Genomic DNA, 24,152 nt, shown 5'->3' on the forward strand with positions numbered 1-24,152 from the left:
CATTAACATTGCTAAGAAAGGACGTGGAAGTAAACTATAGCAGGTTTAACACATGAACAGAATACCATTTGAGTGCACTACTGAAATTATGTAAGATGTGTGTAGGGCTGTCACGAGTATGACATTTGGCTGACGATTAATTGCCACCAAAATTTATTGCGCTTCTGCCGATTAATTGTATCTTTTAGGGCTTTCACGATTAATAGTCCGATTAATTGTCATATTTCATATTTAGCTTTAAAGATATATATAAATAAGGATATGTGATTTCCTTTTAAGGTTTTATAAACGTATAAATTACATGACAAATAATGTTTTAAATGTTAAAATATTTCTAAATATTTGTTTGGTCCACTTTAGATTTAGTCAGGTTTACATTAACACTGTTGTTTTGTTCCTGTATTTTATGCTATATATTTTTATAAAAAATAAAATCTCATTTTTTAAATATTGTTTTATATTTATATTTAGTTACGCGCGTTTCCTCCTCTGTCACTGCGACACACAAATGCGGCGTTGACAACATTTATCCAATATACTAGTGTAAAATTCCCTTATTTGGGCATTAAAATGTGATTGGAATTCTCAAATAATCACAGTTAGATCAAATAACCACGATCAGACGATTATTTAATAATACTAGCTGTACGCCGGTTTCAAAGTTCTTACCAGTCTGTATGAGGGTCGTCGATGACCAGCAGGACTTTGGGTTTGCGTACGGCAGGTTTAGCTGGAGCGACTGATGCAGCGGCCGCCGCGGCCTCAGCGTGTGCAGACGCTTTAGCATGAACTGCGCTGGCGAGCTGAGCCGTTTTCACCACGCTGGAGAACGAGCTGAGGAACCCTCCTCCAGACGGCGCGGTCGGGGGCGGGGCCTGCTGGGGCGGTTGAGCTGGTTGGTTCTGTTGGGCGGGCGGCTGCCGGCGCTCAGTGGCGGGTGAGGCTGGCGAACTGGTGGAACTGGACGATCTCTGCGGGTCCATCATGTAGCTGTTGGGCAGATTAGCTACAAAGCTGCTGTCTGACAGACGCCTGCGCAGGTAATTCATGATGAAGCTGGAGATTAATCTACAGAGAGAGAGAACAAGGGAACGGGATTATTAAACACAAGGTAGACCATTTTTACTTGGAGAATTTCAGTATTAGATAAATGATTTTGGAGCAAAACTACAGGTCCTCTTGTTGCTTTATACGCCAATGGTGCGAGTCCAAAATTGAAATAAAACACTATTTTTGTGTCATTTTTTCAAAGTTGAAGTGTCTATAACTCCAGAAGTATTAAATATATCTTAATGTCCTTTTAGAGTTCTAGTTTAAAATAAACTTTTCTTTTGGTATCTTCATATTTAAGGCCCTATCTGGTTAAATCCCAGAGATACAGGGATCTCAATGTGGCTTCATCCAGAAATTTGTTCAATTTTACAATTTTCAATGGTCGAAAACTATGAATTTGGAGTAAAACTACAGTTCAAAAAAATTATATAATAAAGCTGTCAGCATCATGATTTTATGTTTACTACACAGATATGTTGATGTATTACTAAAATCAGTTGACTTCAGCACCTCTTGTTGCTTTATATGCCAATGGTGCGAGTCCAAAAATGGGGGAAAACACGTTTTTCCGAAGTTGGCATGCCTATAACTCCAGAAGTATTAAAGCTTAATGTCCTTTTAGATTCTGCTTCAGAACAAAGAATTTCCTTTCTTTAACTTTTCAAACTTTCTAAGATTATTTTTTACCTGTAATTATTATCCAAAATCATAGGCAAAAAAATGTCCTGTACAAGATAATAAACGACTTAGTTAATATTAATCCTTGTCATTTAATATTTTTTGCTTTCTATTATCATTTATGTTTCATCCAGTAAAAAACAAATGTATGTATATATATATATATATATCAAATGTGCTACTGTAACTGTTCTCTATTTAATTACTGGTTTTTGTTTAAAGCATATTTGCTTATTTATTTACCAGTGCATACCGAGCCAAAAATTAATTGTTTATGACATTTACATTACATTTACGCATTTGGCAGATGCTTTTATCCAAAGTGACTTACAGTGCACTTATTACAGGGACAATCCCCCGGAGCAACCTGGAGTTAAGTGTCTTACTCAAGGACACAATGGTGGTGGCTGTGGGGATCAAACCAGCGACCTTCTGATTACCAATATATTATACAGAGCACTTATTACAGGGACAATCCCCCCGGAGCAACCTGGAGTTAAGTGTCTTACTCAAGGACACAATGGTGGTGACTGTGGGGATCAAACCAGCAACCTCCTGAGTACCAACGTATTATACAGAGCACTTATTACAGGGACAATCCCCCCGGAGCAACCTGGAGTTAAGTGTCTTACTCAAGGACACAATGGTGGTGACTGTGGGGATCAAACCAGTGACCTTCTGAGTACCAATGTATTATACAGAGCACTTATTACAGGGACAATCCCCCCGGAGCAACCTGGAGTTAAGTGTCTTACTCAAGGACACAATGGTGGTGACTGTGGGGATCAAACCAGCGACCTTCTGAGTACCAATGTATTATACAGAGCACTTATTACAGGGACAATCCCCCCGGAGCAACCTGGAGTTAAGTGTCTTACTCAAGGACACAATGGTGGTGACTGTGGGGATCAAACCAGTGACCTTCTGAGTACCAATGTATTATACAGAGCACTTATTACAGGGACAATCCCCCCAGAGCAACCTGGAGTTAAGTGTCTTACTCAAGGACACAATGGTGGTGACTGTGGGGATCAAACCAGCAACCTTCTGATTACCAGTTATGTGCTTTAGCCCACTGCACCACCACTCCACACTTGTGAAGTTCGGCTAAACACAGGCTAAATCTTTTTTTATGCACTTTAGTTTAACACCTTTGCACTTTTTTAAAAAGGAATGTATTTATTTATTTTTGCATATATTTGCATAAAAGTCTTTTATATATTACTTGTGGGTTTAGAACTTTTTGAGACATCCTGATTAAACAACTTTTTCATGCATTTTTCAAATAGACTAAAGCCAAGAACATTTTGTCACAAGCTTTATTAAATTATGGTAAATGGTCTGCACTTATATAGCGCCTTTTTAACCTTAGCGGTATTCAAAGCACTTTACACTGTGACACACACACACACACACACACACACACACACACTCACACTCGCACACTCATACACACTCACACTCGCACACACACTCACACACACTCACTCACTCACACACACACACTCACACTCAGACACAGACACACACACACACACACACAGACACACACACACACTCGCACACTCATACACACTCACACTCACACACTCATACACACTCACACTCGCACACACACTCACTCACACACACACACACACAGAGACACACACACACTCACTCACTCACACACACACACACACACACACACACACACACACACACACACACACACACACACACACACACACACACACTGACTCAACAATGGTGGCAGAGCTGCATGTAAGGTGCTAGTCTGCCATTGGGAGCAACTTGGTGTTCAGTGTCTTACCCAAGGACACTTCGGCATGTGGAGTCATGTGAGATGGGAATCAAACCAACCCTGAGATTAGCGGCCGACCCGCTCTACCACCTGATCCACAGCCGCCCCTAAAAACCCACTTTTGTTATCTTTATTTTAAGCAAAATAATCGTGATTCTCCATTCATCCAGAATCGTGCCGCTCAAGAGTCGAAGAGCTTCAGGGAGAAAACGTTCCATAACATTAATTTGATGAATAAGTCATTTCATATTAAATAATAAATGTCTCATTAGTATAATGTGAGTTTTACTGTTAGCATAAACAACTAACAGACATGATTCCTTTGAGTCGTAATGGAGGAACAAGTCTTGATTGTCTCAAAGACAAGATTCATGTCTTTGAAGTTCATCTTGATTAACTGCAGAAGTTCACATAGATGAGATTGTCCTTGTTAATTGGCTGATGAAGAGTTTAATAGTTAGTCTATATATTCCATTATAAGATCGTAGTCCATCAATAGACGAGTTGCATCACAGTTCAACCTGGCCGGTCATTTCGGTGAGGTTCGGTGTGGTCCCTCCTAAATCCAAGGTTCAGGCAGTGGCATATGAAGTATCTGATGTCTTATGGTTGGAGTTGGCATCAGTTCATCCTCTGAAGTCCATCATAATAGACCGAAGTGATGTTTGGCACCGGCTGTCGTTAGTCATCATCTCTTAGTGGAGCCCAACGCAAGCAGGTCCGGATCTGGATCAGCCAGTTCTGGTGACCTCGGGTTTAGACATGGAAACAAATACAATAATATGAATGTAGATGCCATTCAATTTATTGCAGAGTTATAGATCATGATCAATGTTTCCAGCAGACTAAACTAAAGCAGCCTAATTGTGTGTTGAAGATAAATGAAGTATATGTCTGACGAGTCTTTAGACTTAAACTGAGAGAGTGTGTCTGAGTCCCGAACAGTGTTTGGGAGAATATTCCATAGTTTAGGAGCCAAATATGAAAAGGATCTTCCTCCTTTTGTGGATTTTGATATTCTAGGATCTATTAACAGGGCAGAATTGTGTGATCGTAATGAACGTGATGGAATATAGCGTGACAGAAGATCACTTAAGTACTGCGGAGACCATTCAAAGCTTTGTATGTAGTTACAGAATATTATAATTAATGTGTAATGTAACAGGTAACAATGTAACGATGATAAAATGGGGCTAATATGATCATATTTACTTGGTTCTCGTCAGCACTCTGGCTGCTGCATTTTGAACCAATTGAAGTTTATTTATTGATCTTGCTGGACATCCTCCCAGTAATGCATTACAATAATCTAGTCTTGAGGTCATGAACGCATGAATTAGTTTTTCGGCATCAGCAACAGAGAGCATATGCCTTAATTTAGCAATATTTCTGAGGTGGAAGAATGCTGTGCTACAAACATTTGTAATTTGATTTTCAAAAGGACAGATTGGTATCAAATATAACACCTAAATTCTTCGCTGTTGAAGATGATGCAACAGAACATCCATCTAGAGTCAAATGATATTTTAGTGGCTTATTTTTAGAGGTTTTTGGTCCAATAATTAGAACCTCTGTTTTGTCAGAATTGAGTAGAAGGAAATTTCTGGCCATCCAATCTTTTATTTCACTGATACACTCTGATCATTTTGAGAATTGTGAAATCTCATCAGGTTTTGAAGAAATATATTTTAAAGATTCTTGGGACATGTCCTGAGCATAGTGATGAGTTAATGATATTAATAAGAGGTTCTGATATTACAGGAGATACCTCTTTTAAGAGCTTAGTTGGTATTGGATCTAACAAACATGTTGTTGCTTTTGATGTTTGGATAAGTTTTGTTAGCTCTTCATGACCTATGATAGCGAAGGATTGAAGTTGCACGTGAGGAAAATTATGAGACACTGTTTTCTTCAAATTCATGAAGTCATTACTCTTGTGCTGCGACGTAATATCTGGTTCTGTTGAGGGTTTATTCCTATCCAATTTATCCACAGTACTGAATAAACATCTAGGATTGTTGTGGTTATTTTCTATGAGTTTACTAAAATATGCTGACCTGGCAGCTTTGAGTGCGTGTTTGTAGCTACAGACACTATCCTTCCATGCGCCACAAAATACTTCTAATTTTGTATTTTTCCACATGCGCTCCATTTTCCGAGCTGCTCTCTTGAGATCATGAGTGTGATCATTGTACCATGGTGCAGGGATCATTTTTAATTTTCTTTAATCGAAGTGGGGCGACACTATCAAGAGTGCTAGAGAAGACTGCATTTATATTTTCTGTTATTACATTAAGTTCTTCTAGGCTTTTTGGCTTGCTAAGTATATGAGAAAATTCTGGAAGATTATTGGTGAAGCTATCTTTAATGGTCAAAAGAATAGTTCTACCTGAACGATAGCATGGTGTAGATTGAGTAATATTAGCTGATCGCAGCAAACATGAATAACAAATTTAGAAAATCTACATTTAGCATTAGAAAACACTTGTAAATTTGATCTGACGTCAGATGCTCGAGCCCCTGAAATGCATTTGACAATGATGGCTGGAGTCTCGATTTCCACGTTCTTACAACAGAATCACCATTGGTGTTCCTAACAGGAACAGGAGAGTGGTGTCTCTTTGCGGAGAGAGTATGCAGCTGAAATGACATTGAAACGCCCTGCTGCAGGAGCTCTACAGCCGGAACCAAAGTGTGTGTTGCTCGCTGTACTACCCGCATCCGAGACAGTATCGACCGGCTTCTCTTTCTCACTGACCTCCACTAGCATTCGGATGTGTGTCTCCAACTCATTAACCTTCTCCGTCAGCTTGACTAATTCCTTACATTTATCACATGTGAATCCATCACTGCTGATGGAAGAAGCTATAGTAAACATGTAGCATGCATTGCAGGAAGAAATAACATGAGAGGATGCCAGAACTTACCACAACTGTTTGTTGTTGTCGTTATGGTTGTTCATGAGCAGTTGAGGGTTTGAGATCGATGTGGTTCCTGATCAGCAGTGGTTTGAGGCTGATGCAATCATTTGTGTAAAACACAGTGGAGAAAACGAATGCATGCAGTCGAAACGTGTAACAAGCTACAAACACTCATCTACAAATCAATTCTAATAATGTCTGAAAAGAGACTCTGTTCAGAGATTAATTGTAAAACAAAAAAAACCAAAAGACTCGAGTTCCATAACGATTGGTTCACATGTGAAGTGGAGCACTGGAGGAGTTTAGAGATGGAAGGAAGGAGTAAATGAAGTGACAGAGAGAGCGAGAGGAGTGTTAAATCACAGTCCTGCGGATTAAACCGAGTGTCAGGGAGTCTCGTTCTGATCATATGAAGAATAGAGCGATTAAAGACTGAACATAAAACAGCTCACTGACACACTACACGCTGCTGTGATGCTGTGATTTAAGGACATTAAATATGGATGATTTAAAGTGATCTCTCCTTTCCCAGCTTAATATGCAGAGTCATCTAAGTAGAATAGAATGGAATAGAATAGAACAGAATAGAACAAAATAGAACAGAACAGAGTGCAATGAAATATTAAAACAATGGAATAGAAAACAAAAGAATAGATTTGAACAGAATAGAATAAAATAGAATCAAACACAATAGAACACAGTAGCACAGAACAAAGTGCAATAAAAATAATAAAACAATGGAAGAGAACAGAATGGGATAGAATAGAACAGAACAAAATAGAATAAAATGGAATAGAATAGAACAGAATGGAATAGAACACAATAGAATAGAACACAATAGAAATAGAACAGAATGGAATAGAATAGGGATGCACCGAAATTTCGGCCGCCGAAAATTTTCGGCCGAAAATGGCACTTTCGGTTTTCGGCTGAAAGACAAAAAAGGAAATATATACCTCCTCGCCCCGCCCCTCAGTGCTCAGATTTCACTCTGGATCGATCTAGCCCTTACCACAGCGCTACCAAACAAAGGCCGATCATGTCAGCGGTGTGGAAATTCTTCAAAGTTTCTGATAAGGACATCAAATTTGTGATCTGCAGTGTTTGTTCAGCAGAACTTTCAAGATATATATATACAGAGTACAGCAAGAGATTCTACAGGAAAGTGTCACAACTAGCGCAGCTAAAACACAACTTGAGATGTATCGAGCTGAACTACCCATTGCCAGAAGGGACAATCCCCTTGACTACGGTCGCATAAACAAAGACCGCTTTCCTTTGCTTGCGCGGATTGCGCACAGGTATTTATCTGCCCAAGCACCAGCACAGAGAGTGAGAGACTGTTCAGTGCAGCATCTCATGTTCTTGATGAGCTTTCAGACAGGAGAGACTGTCAGAACGTTTAGCAACTTTTGTTCTTGAAGAGAAACCGGTCACTTGTAGTTAAATAGAAAGCGGTCCAATATGATGTGTATAGCAATTACATTACACTTGTTCTTCACTTGAGGATACATCTGTCGTTTACAGTTGAGGTTGAGTTCAGTTACTGCTGTTGTGCACAATAATGTTCACTTAAAGTGTACATACGTTTACATACACAGAATAGAGCACTGATCTATATATATAATTATATATTATAGTTATAGGTCAGTGGAATAGAGGCCCTCTGCCATTCTGTTTCAATTAAAATTACTGTTGCATATTTAAACTTTTTGACAGATGTTAGCTAAGTTCATTACTTGACTGTTGTTTTGCATATAATAGTTTTCTAAAACTTTACATTATTTGGATAATTGTTAATAAAATCTGTAAAATTTAATTTTTACAGAACTGAAAGATGAATAATATTTAATATAGTTTTAATATATTTTTTGTCCAATTTTGTTGTGCTACTTTCAATAAAAGTGTGATTTATTTTATTGGTTTGTAGTTTTTCAATTCAGATTAGTTAAATTCATGAAATTAATGAAAAAGTATCAAATTAATACAATTATACACAACATTTTTTTTTTTAAATAGGTAAAAATTTCGGGTTCGGTTTTCGGCCAAGTGCATCCTGGATTTTCGGTTTCGGCCCAGAATTTTCATTTCGGTGCATCCCTAGAATAGAATATACAAAATGGAAGAGAATGGAATAGAATATAACAGAATAGAATAGGAATAGGACAGAATGGAATAGAACACAATAGAACAGAATTGAACACAATAGAATTGAATAGAGCACAATAGAATAGAATAAAATGGAATAGAACACAATAGAACAGAACAGAACAGAATTTAATAGAACAGAATGGGATGAGATGGAATAGAACAGAATTGAATAGAACACAATAGAATTGAATAGAACACAATAGAATAGAATAGAATGGAATAGAACAGAATAAAATGGAATAGAACAGAATGGAATAGAACACAATAGAACAGAATAGAACAGAATTGAATAGAACAGAATGGGATGGAATAGAACAGAATTGAATAGAACACAATAGAATAGAATGGAATAGAACAGAATAGAGTGCAATGAAAGAATAAAACACTAGAATAGAACAGAATGGAATAGAACACAATAGAACAGAATAGAACAGAATTGAACACAACAGAATTGAATAGAACACAATATAATAGAATAAAATGGAATAGAACACAATAGAACAGAATAGAACTGAATTTAATAGAACAGAATGGGATGAGATGAAATAGAACAGAATTGAATAGAACACAATAGAATTGAATAGAACACAATAGAATAGAATGGAATAGAACAGAATGGAATAGAACACAATAGAACAGAATTGAATAGAACAGAATGGGATGGAATAGAACAGAATTGAATAGAACACAATAGAATAGAATGGAATAGAACAGAATAGAGTGCAATGAAAGAATAAAACACTAGAATAGAACAGAATGGAACAGAACACAATAGAACAGAATGGGATAGAATAGAACAGAATTGAACACAATAGAATTGAATAGAACACAATAGAATAGAATAAAATGGAATAGAACACAATAGAACAGAATAGAACTGAATTTAATAGAACAGAATGGGATGAGATGGAATAGAACAGAATTGAATAGAACACAATAGAATTGAATAGAACACAATAGAATAGAATAGAATGGAATAGAACAGAATAGAATAAAATGGAATAGAACAGAATGGGATGGAATAGAACAGAATTGAACAGAACACAATATAATAGAATGGAACAGAATAGAGTGCAATGAAAGAATAAAACACTAGAATAGAACAGAATGGAATAGAACAGAATGGAATAGAACACAAAAGAACAGAATGGAACAGAACACAATAGAACAGAATGGAATAGAACAGAATAGAACAGAACACAATAGAACAGAACAGAGTGCAATGAAATAATAATAGAATACTGATTCAGACATGTCATTGATTATGGCGGATGAGTGGTGCATATTGATGATGTCACTGTCAGGTCTCATCATATACGGTGGCTCATCACATTTGTAACTGTGCATGTGAAACACTCCCACATGTGTTCAAACCAACATATCAGTTGCTAAGCAACCGCTTCTTATTTGAATACTTCAAGACTCCACTTCAAAGCTACTTCCACCCGAGCAGGACACATAAGAAACTATGTGGAGTAGATTAACTGAAATCTATTAACGGCGAGTGCATAATATCAATGATGTAGAAAAGTCAAACACTTCTCTGTGTGTGTTAATTAACTAAACTAATGGAGGATCTCACAGAAAGCTTTCACAAGCTTTAATTCCGCATGTCCAAATCGCAGCATCTGCCGTATAATGATGCCACGAGCAGACGACTAAAGCAGAACGGAACACATTACAGCCGGAGACGTTCTTACATTCAGAGTCAAACCGCGCCGTGCATCTGTCACAGTGTGCAGTATTAATGTGCAGAGCTAAAAATACTGAACACAAAAACACACATCATGCAAAACTCCTCAAATCTCACGCTGAATCATAGAAGATGCCAAACATGTCCACACACACATCATCTATAAATTCAGTCATCATTTACTCAACATCATGTCCTTCCAAATCTCTGTCCGTGAGGGGAGAAGGGAAGCCACTGGGCGGAGGAGTGTCCCCACGGGTCGCTGGGAAATTAAAGTGCTTAGATTGTCGAGAGCAACCACAAATGGACGCATAAACGACAGCAGTGAAGGAGATGGCTGGATACGTGAAGTACTTGTAGGTAGACCGATATATTGGTTAACCGATTAATCTGTGCCGATAGTTGCTTTATGGAACTATCGGTTATCTGCACAGGATTGAAATCTCTTTCTATTGGTCCGGAGTGAAGTCTTTTTTTGTTAAGGTGTTCTGAGTGGTTTTTAGCATGTTCCCATGTGGTTGCTATGGTGTTGCTATGAGGTTCCTCTGGGTTGTTACAAGGGTGTTGCTATGCAGCTGTTCTAGTGTTCTGAGTGGTTTTTAGCATGTTCCTATGTGGTTGCGAGGGTGTTGCTATGCGATTGCTAAGTGGTTCTGAGTGGTTTTTAGCATGTTCACATGTGGTTGCTAGGGTGTTGCTACGTGGTTGCTCTGGTTCTTCTGGGTTGTTACAAGGGTGTTCCTATGCAGCTGTTCTAGTGTTCTGAGTGGTTTTTAGCATGTTCCCATGTGGTTGCTAGGGTGTTGCTACGTGGTTGCTCTGGTTCTTCTGGGTTGTTACAAGGGTGTTGCTATGCAGCTGTTCTAGTGTTCTGAGTGGTTTTTAGCATGTTCCTATGAGGTTGCTAGAGTGTTGCTATGTGGTTGCGAGGGTGTTGCTATGCGATTGCTAAGTGGTTCTGAGTGGTTTTTAGCATGTTCCCATGTGGTTGCTAGGGTGTTGCTACGTGGTTGCTCTGGTTCTTCTGGGTTGTTACAAGGGTGTTGCTATGCAGCTCTTCTAGTGTTCTGAGTGGTTTTTAGCATGTTCCCATGTGGTTGCTATGGTGTTGCTATGAGGTTCCTCTGGGTTGTTACAAGGGTGTTGCTATGCAGCTGTTCTAGTATTCTGAGTGGTTTTTAGCATGTTCCTATGAGGTTGCTAGAGTGTTGCTATGTGGTTGCGAGGGTGTTGCTATGCGATTGCTAAGTGGTTCTGAGTGGTTTTTAGCATGTTCCCATGTGGTTGCTAGGGTGTTGCTACGTGGTTGCTCTGGTTCTTCTGGGTTGTTACAAGGGTGTTGCTATGCAGCTGTTCTAGTGTTCTGAGTGGTTTTTAGCATGTTCCTATGAGGTTGCTAGTGTGTTGCTATGCGGTTGCGAGGGTGTTTGCTAGGGTGTTGCTATGCGATTGGTAAGTGGTTCTGAGTGGTATTTAGTGTGTTGTTATACAGCTGATAGGGTGTTCTAGGTGGCTTTTAACATGTTCATGTGGTTTTAGAGGGTTTCTATGCATTTTAAAATGCTGGTAACTGGTTAATTTTGTTCTGATATATTCATTAAACCAAAGTCCAAAGGGTTTATCAAAGTCATTCTTTTAAGTTACACCCCTTTCTTTTGCCCGAGAAAATTAGGCTCATCTCTTTTTAGTTGAACATGATGAGAATGTTGTGACAAGGTTCTATATATGTGGACAAGGAGGAAGCAGAGGACGGAAACTTCAACTCTAACAGTAAGTTTTATTTAAACACTCATCAGATAAATAGCTTTCCAGCTTAGCATAAGCACACGCAGTCAGCTTCATACGTCTATATCTCCTCTCCTCTGGCATGGTTCCTCCTTATATCGCTCTCCCCAAAGCTTAATACCATCAGTAACAGGTGTTAGACACTACATGCTTTCTCTCTCTCCGGACGAACGCTTGACCAAGCAGCCACTACCGCCACATACGTGCGAAGGACACCACAGGGCATGCTGAGTGACTCCAGTCAGGTCTCCTTAGCAACCAAATTGTCCCAGTTGCTAGGGAGGGTAGAGTCACATGGGGTAATCAAATTGGCCCAGTTGCTAGGGAGGGTAGAGTCACATGGGGTAACCAAATTGGCCCGGTTGCTAGGGAGGGTAGAGTCACATGGGGTAACCAAATTGGCCCGGTTGTTAGGGAGGGTAGAGTCACATGGGGTAACCAAATTGGCCCGGTTGCTAGGGAGGGTAGAGTCACATGGGGTAACCAAATTGGCCCGATTGCTAGGGAGGGTAGAGTCACATGGGGTAACCAAATTGGCCCGGTTGTTAGGGAGGGTGGAGTCACATGGGGTAACCAAATTGGCCCGGTTGCTAGGGAGGGTAGAGACACATGGGGTAACCAAATTGGCCCGGTTGCTAGGGAGGGTAGAGTCACGTGGGGTAGCCAAATTGGCCCAGTTGCTAGGGAGGGTAGAGTCACATGGGGTAACCTCCTCGTGGTCACTATAATGTGGTTTTCGCTCTCGGTGGGGCGTGTGGTGAGTTGTGCGTGGATACCGCGGAGAATAGCGTGAAGCCTCCACAAACGCTACATCTCCACGGTAACGCACTCAACAAGCCACGTGATAGGATGCGTGGATTGGATGCACCAATAACAGTCGTTTGTGATAACTGCATAAACATTTTTAAAACACATTTTCTGGAGGTTACACAGGCAGATATGTGCTTGTCTTTTTATTTAATTAAATATAATTTATATTGTTACGCTGGTTCTCGCCTCCTCCTTTCCCTTTAACCCCCTTACAGTGACATTCACTGAAAGTCTTTCCATGTTTTGCATTACTGTTAAAATGACAAACTATTAGGAGCGGTGGTGGTGTAGTGGGCTAAAGCTCATAACTGGTAATCAGAAGGTTGCTGGTTTGATCCCCACAGTCACCATCATTGTGTCGTTGAGTAAGACACTTAACTCCAGGTTGCTTCGGGGGGATTGTCCCTGTAATAAGTGCTCTGTATAATACATTGGTACTCAGAAGGTTGCTGGTTTGATCCCCACAGTCACCACCATTGTGTCCTTGAGTAAGACACTTAACTCCAGGTTGCTCCGGGGGGATTGTCCCTGTAATAAGTGCTCTGTATAATACATTGGTACTCAGAAGGTCACTGGTTTGATCCCCACAGTCACCACCATTGTGTCCTTGAGTAAGACACTTAACTCCAGGTTGCTCGGGGATTGTCCCTGTAATAAGTGCTCTGTATAATACATTGGTACTCAGAAGGTCACTGGTTTGATCCCCACAGTCACCACCATTGTGTCCTTGAGTAAGACACTTAACTCCAGGTTGCTCCGGGGGGATTGTCCCTGTAATAAGTGCTCTGTATAATACATTGGTACTCAGAAGGTTGCTGGTTTGATCCCCACAGTCACCACCATTGTGTCCTTGAGTAAGTCACTTAACTCCAGGTTGCTCCGGGGGGATTGTCCCTGTAATAAGTGCTCTGTAAGTCACTTTGGATAAAAGCATCTGCCAAATGCATACATGTAAATGTAAATGTATGTTTTCAGGATTAGGGCTGTCTATTATAGACAGACCATTATGACTTCATCACTGATAGAATCATTTTCAAACTGTAGTGTTACATTGTAAACACAGTCCAGTAATCCACTGACCAAATGATGAACGTGAGCGTTTCGCTGGTAGCGCCGATGGGTGACGTCACGACGCGTCTGGACGGTCGCGTCGCGTCATATGCCGCGTGCACGTTCTTGTACAAACACGCATGAATCGCTGTGTGAAGTGAATCTATCAACAATCATACATGAGAAAGAAAGCGTTTCCCCTTCAGAAACATCCAATAAACTCTATAATAAACGATGATATATTCAGAGAAACACAATATTTGTCAATAAGTGTTCAGATTTCTATTTTCATCATGAATGATGATAACATTATGAATGGATAAGACAGAATTGAATGAATGCGGCTGATTGAACAGATCAATACATGGATCACACAACATCTTTATATATCCACCCATCAATACCTGTAGTAAATTAGTTATTAATACAATTCATTATTAAGAATAAATACAAATTAAGATTTATTTACCTCAGAAGCGTCTGAGCTCGTGCCACACCGACTCCAGCAGCAGCAGCGCTCGCGCTCACGGCGCATGACGGGAACGTGCCCGACTCGCCGCATTAATTCCCTCGCATCTGATTGGACGAGCCGTCTCAGCTCATGAATATTTAAAAGAGGGACACAGAGGTGCGCATGCGCACAGTGGAAAGGGATGCGCTCGTTGCGCTGCTCAAATCTGACTCTGCGGAGATAAGTGTCATCGATTTGTATAAGTAGATCCCAGGTAGATGGGGGGTAGGCAACCCCCCCCCCCCTCCCCTCCCCTCCCAATAATAATTTTTTTTAGCACAATAAACCAACTTATTCTTCATATTTTTGCTTCGTTCTCATGAAGTACAATTTACTTGCTATATCACTCAAATACTGAACATTATTCATTATTGATATTTATTGGTACTTCCGGTTTGGTTTTGGCAGTGGAATTGTAACATCTTTGTGTGAGACATTTATTACAGATAGTATTGAACTATAAGTGACAAAAGGTTAAAGGTTAAAAGTTAAAGCACACTCCTAATTCCCTCATATTTAATTCAATAACTATACACACCCCTACCTTGCACATGCATTACATTTCTACATGTGCACATGCCATTCTATGTTATATGTCCTATTATTTGTATGATTATTTATACTCTTACATGATTCTGACATGTTTATTGATACACTCACCGAGCACTTTATTAGGAACACCTGTGCACCTGCTGCAGCATTCCAGTGCATAAAATCATGCAGATACGGGTCAGGAGCTTCTGTTTATGTTCACATCAACCATCAGAATGGGGAAAAAATGTGATGTCACTGATTTCGCCCGTGGCATGATTGTTGGTGCCGAACGGCTGGTTTGTGTATTTATAAATGTTCCGCCTAATGTCATACCGTGCATGAGAGCTCTCGCTTTCCTCTTTGCTTAACTTGGCGATCTCTAATGCAATATTCTGCTCAAGGAAACGTGTTATCCGGTCACGCAGTGTCCATTCTCGTGGCTGCTTGTAATGTTTTGTGCTACTAAGTTTGAAGCTAAACCTTCTCAGTGATGAAATTAAATATAAAAGTAGATATCGACATCGACACATGCGCAAAAGCCAAGCGAGAGGCGAATATGTATATGTATTTTGTATTTGTGCAACTTAGAAATGTCGAAGGAGGAGTATTGATGCTGACAAGCACATCTGAAGTAGCGAGTTCGAAACCAGGTCTCCTTAGCAACCAAATTGTCCCGGTTGCTAGGGAGGTAGAGTCATATGTGGTAACCAAACTGGCCCGGTTGCTAGGGAGGGTAGAGTCACATGGGGTAACCAAATTGGCCTGGTTGCTAGGGAGGGTAGAGTCACATGGGGTAACCAAATTGGCCCGGTTGCTAGGGAGGGTAGAGTCACATGGGGTAACCAAATTGGCCCGGTTGCTAGGGAGGTAGAGTCATATGTGGTAACCAAATTGTCCCGGTTGCTAGGGAGGTAGAGTCATATGTGGTAACCAAACTGGCCCGGTTGCTAGGGAGGGTAGAGTCACATGGGGTAACCAAATTGGCCCGGTTGCTAGGGAGGGTAGAGTCACATGGGGTAACCAAATTGGCCCGGTTGCTAGGGAGGGTAGAGTCACATGGGGTAACCAAATTGGCCCTGTTGCTAGGGAGGGTAGAGTCACATGGGGTAACCGAATTGTCCCGGTTGCTAGGGAGGGTAGAGTCACATGGGGTAACCGAATTGGCCTGGTTGCTAGGGAGGGTAGAGTCACATGGGGTAACCAAATTGGCCTGGTTGCTAGGGAGGGTAGAGTCACATGGGGTAACTTCCTCGTGGTCGCTATAATGTGGTTCTCGCTCTCGGTGGGGCATGTGGTAAGTTGTGTGTGGATGCCGCGGAGAATAGCGTGAAGCCTCCACACGCGCTATGTATCATCGGTAACGCGCTTAATAAGTCACGTGATAAGATGTGCGGATTGACGGTATCAGACGCGGAGGCAACTGAGATTAGTCCTCCGCCACCCAGATTGAGACGAGTCACTACACCATCACGAGAACTTGCTAGGGTGTCCCACTATGCACTACTTAAAGCCTGATGTGGCCCCTTTACCAAAATAGCTGCCCACCCCTGCTCTAGAGTGTATAGAGAATGGTGCGAAAAACAAAAAAGCATCCATTCTGAGATGCTATTCTGCTCACTACAATTGTACAGAGTGGTTATCCGAGTTACCGTAGCCTTTCAGTCAGCTCGAACCGCTGTGGCCATTCTCCGATGACCTCTCTCATCATCAAGGTGTTTCCGTCCACAGAACTGACCAAACCAACATTTCCAATGAGAAAATGAGGGAATTTGTCTTTTTGTTCGTTCATAAAGTCAGAAAAAAAACAGCATATGAATCCAAATGAACAATGTACTTATACTAAAGTAATACAAAAATTCCTACAAAAGAGTTCATGAACTAAAGCAACCAGCTCTGAAGTGAATCACAACGTTACAAACTTTGCCTTGAAACAAAGAAGTATTTAACAAGACAAAAGATACAAGACTGTGTACTTATTGCCTTTCACGGGGGCATGAACTACAATCCCAGGAAGCATTTCGAATGATGTAATCGAATATACAATTATGCAAATACACCCATAGAACACTTTATTAGGGACACCAGTACACAGGGCTGGTAATCTGGCATACCGGGCATTTGCTCGGTGGGCCGACACACTTTGGGGCCGATCAGGGATGGACCGGCCATCAGGAGAACCGAGTGGGCCGAAACGTAATGTGCCGAATGGTCCGCAATAAGCCAACATGGGCCGCGATAAGCTAATATGAGCAGCGATAAGCTAATATGGGCCGCAATAAGCTAATATCGGCCGCGATAAGCTAATACGAGCCGCGATAAGCCAATACGGGCCGCAATAAGCCAATATCGTCTGCGATAAGCTAATACGGGCTGCGATAAGCTAATATGGACCGCTAAAAGCTAATATGGGCAGCGATGAGCTAATATGGGCTGCGATAAGCTAATATGGACCGCTAAAAGCTAATATGGGCAGCGATGAGCTAATATGGGCCGCGATAAGCTAATATGAGCCGCGATAAGCTAATACGGGCCGCGATAAGCTAATATGGACCGCTAAGAGCTAATATGGGCAGCGATGAGCTAATATGGGCTGCGATAAGCTAATATGAGCCGCGATAAGCCAATACGGGCCGCAATAAGCCAATATCGTCTGCGATAAGCTAATACGGGCTGCGATAAGCTAATATGGACCGCTAAAAGCTAATATGGGCAGCGATGAGCTAATATGGGCCGCATTAAGCTAATATGGGCCGTAAAATCTAATATGGGCAGCGATAAGCTAATATGGGCCGCGATAAGCTAATATGAGCCGCGATAAGCTAATATGGGCTAATACGGAGCTCAAAATGGCGCCGCGATACAAAGGTAGTTTAAGGGTGAAGGGAGACCGTTTGCGATATTCACAGTGTGTCATGGGAGTGCGGTCGGGCTTGTTCGGTGGGCTTTCATGGCCGCAGTTCTCCAATTGGTGGATTTTTCTCTGTTGGATCATGGGTAATGTAGTTGTTCACCTAAAGTATTTTTAAACAATGCAGATGAAATAAGAAGGACTGATGGCTTCAAAAGGTGCATATACTAGTGACGAACAACCTCGGAGTTCACGGTAGATCTGTCGGGAAAAATCGATTCGTCTATGGAAAACGGACTGAGACTTATACTTCCGGAACCAGACTGTTGCGTTCCACAGCATTTGGCTGAAGTCTGGTGCGAGTCCCCGTTCAACCAAAGGAAACGAAGCAATGCCGGCACTCATTTGGCTGAGCATTGGCTCGAGTCTGGCCAACCGTAATCATCTATGAGCCCAGTTTGCCCAAGAAAGAAAAAGACGAGCCGTCGGCTGAACTGTGAACAGAGACAGATACACTTTTGCTCAACTGATAAAAGATTTATTGAACGCAGTTGTAACACAAATACTTGCGTTTTCGCACCCCGCAGGGATAATACCGCACATAACACAACAATTGTATTGTAACTTAATCGACTTTAAATTATAACCAGTGATGAGGTGTCCACGACAGACAGCGGAATCACTGAATAACACAGCGCTTCTCCTGCGCAGGGGTTTTGGAGGCATTGCGTGGGCTGCTCTCTGCGTTACTCTCTCTGTTCGAGTTGTTTTCTGGGCGATGATGCGGACGGACACTTTGATGAGAGGAAGCCGTTGCAGAGTTCGACACTTGTAGAGACTCACTGCAGCGAGACGGAGCGGGTGAGACCAACGCTTTGTGAGACGCCGCATTAAAGGGTCTATGTGAGGGTCTATTCAACTCAACAGAAGGAGACGGGACCGGAGGGGACAACATGTCCAGATCTCCAGTATTCAGAGCATCCGTGGACTCACTTCCCAAATCGTCAAACATCACTGACGTCTGAGACGCAGAACCGGAAGGTGACTCCACACCACTAGGGGTCAGAGGGACTTTTTGGACATTCCCAGAGTAATGCAGGACGTCAGGGGGCTCTGAAAGACTGAAGACGTTCACATTAAGCAACGGGACATCTGGTTGGACACTGAGCTGAAGTGGTTTTATAACGAGGGTATCATCACTTTTCTGAGACTTTGAAGCTTGATTGAGAGTTTTTGGAGCTTCTGAGGCAGGAACAGGAGAGGAGAAGCTCTGATCTGTATGTGATGATGAGCTCAGAACAGTAATGCGAGGGTTTGTTTCTCTGAAGGACCTTGGAGAGGATGCAGAATGTTCTGGGTCAGCAGCAGAACCTGCAGAGTTTTGCTTAAAATCTGTGACTTTAGGCACTTGGCTGGTTTCCTTTACATTCACCTGAGCGAGACTCGTCGTGACGGACAGGACAGGAACGTTAGGAGTGGACTGAACAACAGGCGCTGCTTCAAACGGGTTTTTCTCCTCATAAGTAACGAGGAACTCTGGGTAAACCTGTGACTTGTCAAACACCACAAAAACGGAGGGATGATGTGGATCGTTCACACAACTGTTGTACAGATTTCCATTGGCATCTTTGGTTGGAGGACATCGAAAACTGGCTTTTCCTCTGGTGTAGAATCCCAACAACACCCTGCACGCAAACATCATCCTCACTCCGCACCCGTCGGTGTTCTCATGGGAATACTGTGCGTACTTCGAGAAATAAATTCCTGCCAAAAATCACAAAGGACAAAGAGATGGGTACAAATGACTTTTGTTCTTCACCGAAGAAAGTCATATGAAACAACATGAGGGTGATTATATAATGGCAGAATCATCATTTATAGGTGAACGGTCACCTGTGTTTAATTTAAGCACACCTTGTCCATATACTGCTGCCCGGGACACCTCGAAGTCGACATTTCTGTGACATACAGCATCAACGAGGGACGAGCTGCTGCTGTGGAATAAAAGACGCTCACCAAATTTCTCATTGTTTGCTTTTCTTATTTCTTCTTTTTTCCTGAGGAGAAAGTCATGTTTAGCAAATTCTGTGCTGGAGAGAAAGTTGAAAGATCTATCTGTCTGTCCTATATGTCTGTCTGTCCTATCTGTCTGTCTGATCTATCTATCTGTCTGTCTGTCTGTCCTATCTGTCTGTCTGATCTATCTATCTGTCTGTCCTGTCTGTCTGTCCTATCTGTCTGTCTGATCTATCTATCTGTCTGTCTGTCCTGTCTGACTGTCCTATCTGTCTGTCTGATCTATCTATCTGTCTGTCTGTCCTGTCTGTCTGTCCTATCTGTCTGTCTGATCTATCTATCTGTCTGTCTGTCCTGTCTGTCTGTCCTATCTGTCTGTCTGATCTATCTATCTGTCTGTCGGTCTGATCTGTCTGTATTTTCTATCTATCTGTCTGTCGGTCTGTCCTATCTGTCTGTCTGTCTGATCTGTCTGTCTGTCGATCTGATCTGTCTGTCTGTCCTATCGGTCTGTCTGTCTGTCTTTTCTATCTATCTGTCTGTCGGATCTGTCTGTCAGTCCTATCTGTCTGTTTGTCTGTCCTATCTGTCTGTCGGTCTGTTCTATCTGTCTGTCAGTCTGATCTGTCTGTCTTATCTGTCTGTCCTATCTGTCTGTCTGTCTGTCCTATCTGTCTGACTGTCCTATCTATCTGTCTGTCTGTCCTATCTGTCTGTCTGTCCTATCTGGCTGTCCTATCTGTCTGTCTTTTCTATCTATCTGTCTGTCTGATCTGTCTGTCTTTTCCATCTATCTGTCTGTCTGTCTGTCCTATCTGTCTTTTCTATCTGTCTGTCTGTCCTATCTGTCTGTCTTTTCTATCTATCTGTCTGTCGGTCTGATCTGTCTGTTTTTTTCTATCTATCTGTCTGTCGGTCTGTCCTATCTGTCTGTCCTATCTGTCTTTTCTATCTGTCTGTCGGTCTGTCCAATCTGTCTGTCTGTCGGTCTGATCTGTCTGTCTTTTCTATCTATCTGTCGGTCTGTCCTCTCTGTCTGTCTGTCTGTCTTATCTGTCTGTCCTATCTATCTGTCTGTCTGTCTTATCTGTCTATCTGTCTGTCCTATCTGTCTGTCTGTCGGTCTGTCTTATCTGTCTGTCTTATCTGTCGGTCTGTCCTATCTGTCTGTCGGTCTGTCCTATCGGTCTGTCCTATCTGTCTGTCGGTCTGTCCTATCTGTCTGTCCTATCTGTCTGCCTGTCTGTCCTATCTGTCTGATCTGTCTGTCGGTCTGTCCTATCTGTCTGTCCTATCTGTCTGTCGGTCTGTCCTATCTGTCTGTCTGTCTGATCTGTCTTTTCTATCTGTCTGTCTGTCGGTCTGATCTGTCTGTCCTATCGGTCTGTCTGTCTGTCTTTTCTATCTATCTGTCTGTCGGATCTGTCTGTCAGTCCTATCTGTCTGTTTGTCTGTCCTATCTGTCTGTCGGTCTGTTCTATCTGTCTGTCAGTCTGATCTGTCTGTCTTATCTGTCTGTCCTATCTGTCTGTCTGTCTGTCCTATCTGTCTGACTGTCCTATCTATCTGTCTGTCTGTCTGTCTGTCCTATCTGGCTGTCCTATCTGTCTGTCTTTTCTATCTATCTGTCTGTCTGATCTGTCTGTCTTTTCTATCTATCTGTCTGTCTGTCTGTCCTATCTGTCTTTTCTATCTGTCTGTCGGTCTGTCCAATCTGTCTGTCGGTCTGTCCAATCTGTCTGTCTTTTCTATCTATCTGTCTGTCGGTCTGATCTGTCTGTCTTTTCTATCTATCTGTCGGTCTGTCCTCTCTGTCTGTCTTATCTGTTTGTCCTATCTGTCTGTCTGTCCTATCTGTCTTTTCTATCTATCTGTCTGTCTGTCTTTTCTATCTATCTGTCTGTCTGTCCTATCTATCTGTCTGTCGGTCTGTCCTATCTGTCTGTCTGTCTGTCCTATCTGTCTTTTCTATCCATCTGTTTGTCTGTCTGTCCTAGCTGTCTCTCTGTCCTATCTGTCTTTTCTATCTATCTGTCGGTCTGTCTGTCCTATCTGTCTGTCCTATCTATCTGTCGGTCTGTCTGTCCTATCTATCTGTCTGTCTGTCCTATCTGTCTGTCTGTCTGTCCTATCTGTCTTTTCTATCTATCTGTCAGTCTGTCTGTCCTATCTGTCTGTCCTATCTATCTGTCTGTCCTATCTATCTGTCTGTCGGTCTGTCCTATCTGTCTTTTCTATCTGTCTGTTGGTCTGGCCTATCTGTCTGTCTGTCCTATCTGTCTGTCTGTCTTTTCTATCTATCTGTCTGTCGGTCTGTCCTATCTGTCTGTCCTATCTGTCTGTCTGTCTTTTCTATCTATCTGTCTGTCTGTCCTATCTATCTGTCTGTTGGTCTGTCCTATCTGTCTGTCTGTCCTATCTGTCTTTTCTATCCATCGTTTGTCTGTCTGTCCTATCTGTCTGTCTGTCCTATCTGTCTTTTCTATCCATCTTTTTGTCTGTCTGTCCTATCTGTCTTTTCTATCTGTCTGTCTGTCTGTCCTATCTATCTGTCTGTCGGTCTGTCTGTCCTATCTGTCTTTTCTATCCATCTGTTTGTCTGTCTGTCCTATCTGTCTTTTCTATCCATCTGTTTGTCTGTCTGTCCTATCTGTCTGTCTGTCCTATCTGTCTTTTCTATCCATCTGTTTGTCTGTCTGTCCTATCTGTCTGTCTGTCTGTCCTATCTGTCTTTTCTATCTATCTGTCTGTCCTATCTATCTGTCGGTCTGTCTGTCCTATCTAGCTGTCTGTTTGTCCTATCTGTCTGTCTGACTGTCTGTCCAATAAACTTCAAGCTTATTGCAAACTTTATAGAGGGTAAAACATATATAAAACAATACAAAGATTTCATGTAACGCTTTTTCAAGCCAATATTGAAGTGTGGCTTTACAAACTTCTCTAGTTCAAAACACAGATTTCAACAGGCTGGTTTGAGATGAGCAAGAGAGAAACTGACTTAATGCTCATTGGCTTAAACAACCAAGATGCTTCGTTCTCTTTTAAATGTTTGATTTTTGACACTTGACAGAGCGATCTCTGGGATAAGTGTCTGATCCACCATGAGAACTGATTTCAGTCTACAGCCGCCGACTCTCGATAGTAGATCAAGGCGACTGGCATCTCAAACGAGCCCATTGTTCACTCTTCTGAATGATGTCAAACAAACACCCACATCATAAAGTTTTCCCACAGTTCCCTGTTTTGCACGCGCTCAATCTGTCGGATAGTGAAACTTCCCAGAGATTCATGAAAGAGATCCTGAACTCTCCTATAATCTCTGTGAGATGGTGGGAGATGAACTCTCTGCAAATACACAAGAGAGAACGACAGATGAGGAACTGGACGTATCGAGTAGATGAAAAAACAAGATGACGCTTTTAACCTGAAATCCAGAGTCAGGAATCGCTGTTTGGTCCCAAAATCCAGGAACACCTTTAGAGAAGTGAATCCTGGCATCGGTGTGTTTCTCGCTGCAATCAGAGAGATAATTAGACAATATCACAAACAACAGGGAGATGAATTTCCTCTGTAATGAGTGTTGTCACCGGTTTCTGGCGGTATCCACTGACGACACAAACACGGGCCGACGTCTGACCAGTCGCTCCGTCCCGCTCACTTCATTTCTCTGTTTCATATCTGAGAACAAAATCATCAGTAATGATCAGATTTCATTGGGCTTGAATCACATGATTCAGCTGTGATTAGTTCAGATCAGCATAAATACAATATATATATGAGAAAACAAGTTTTACATGCAGATTTATTCACATCAGAACCATACTGAATAATTTAATGATCAAATCAAATCTGATTGTAACTTTACGACATTCCAGATTTAAGTTGCTGTATCAAATCTTTTCACAGTTTGAGTAAAACAACAAAAGTTTTAAAAGTAACGCATCACATCTTTAATGCTGTTATATTTAATGCGGTTATATTTAATGCATTGCATCTTTAATGCGGTTATATTTAATGCGTTGCATCTTTAATGCTGTTATATTTAATGCGTCACAGCTTTAATGCTGTTATATTTAATGCGTTACAGCTTTAATGCGGTTATATTTAATGCGTCGCATCTTTAATGCGGTTATATTTAATGCGTCACAGCTTTAATGCTGTTATATTTAATGCGTTACAGCTTTAATGCGGTTATATTTAATGCGTTACATCTTTAATGCGGTTATATTTAATGCATCACATCTTTAATGCTGTTATATTTAATGCATCACATCTTTAATGCGTTACAGCTTTAATGC

At 41.5% G+C, this 24,152-nt stretch overlaps 1 protein-coding gene and 1 pseudogene across 1 annotated transcript in view; both read right to left on the reverse strand.

The window, feature by feature from the left end:
• The window catches only part of LOC127639238 (synapsin-3-like), a 109,041-nt gene extending 94,551 nt beyond the window's left edge, over window positions 1-14,490 (reverse strand). The window contains exons 1-2 of the mRNA XM_052121149.1: window positions 14,415-14,490; window positions 670-1,068 (exon numbers count right to left, since the gene is read on the reverse strand). Coding sequence (XP_051977109.1) covers window positions 670-1,049 — 380 coding nt within the window. The 5' untranslated portion in view covers window positions 1,050-1,068; window positions 14,415-14,490. The remainder of the gene's footprint in view (window positions 1-669; window positions 1,069-14,414) is intronic.
• LOC127638820 (glutamate receptor ionotropic, kainate 2-like) overlaps window positions 1-24,152 on the reverse strand; it is a 414,054-nt pseudogene that overhangs the window by 142,954 nt on the left and 246,948 nt on the right.

The sequence above is a fragment of the Xyrauchen texanus genome, chromosome 47 (assembly GCF_025860055.1).
Source record: "Xyrauchen texanus isolate HMW12.3.18 chromosome 47, RBS_HiC_50CHRs, whole genome shotgun sequence".
In the NCBI taxonomy this organism is placed as follows: domain Eukaryota; kingdom Metazoa; phylum Chordata; class Actinopteri; order Cypriniformes; family Catostomidae; genus Xyrauchen; species Xyrauchen texanus.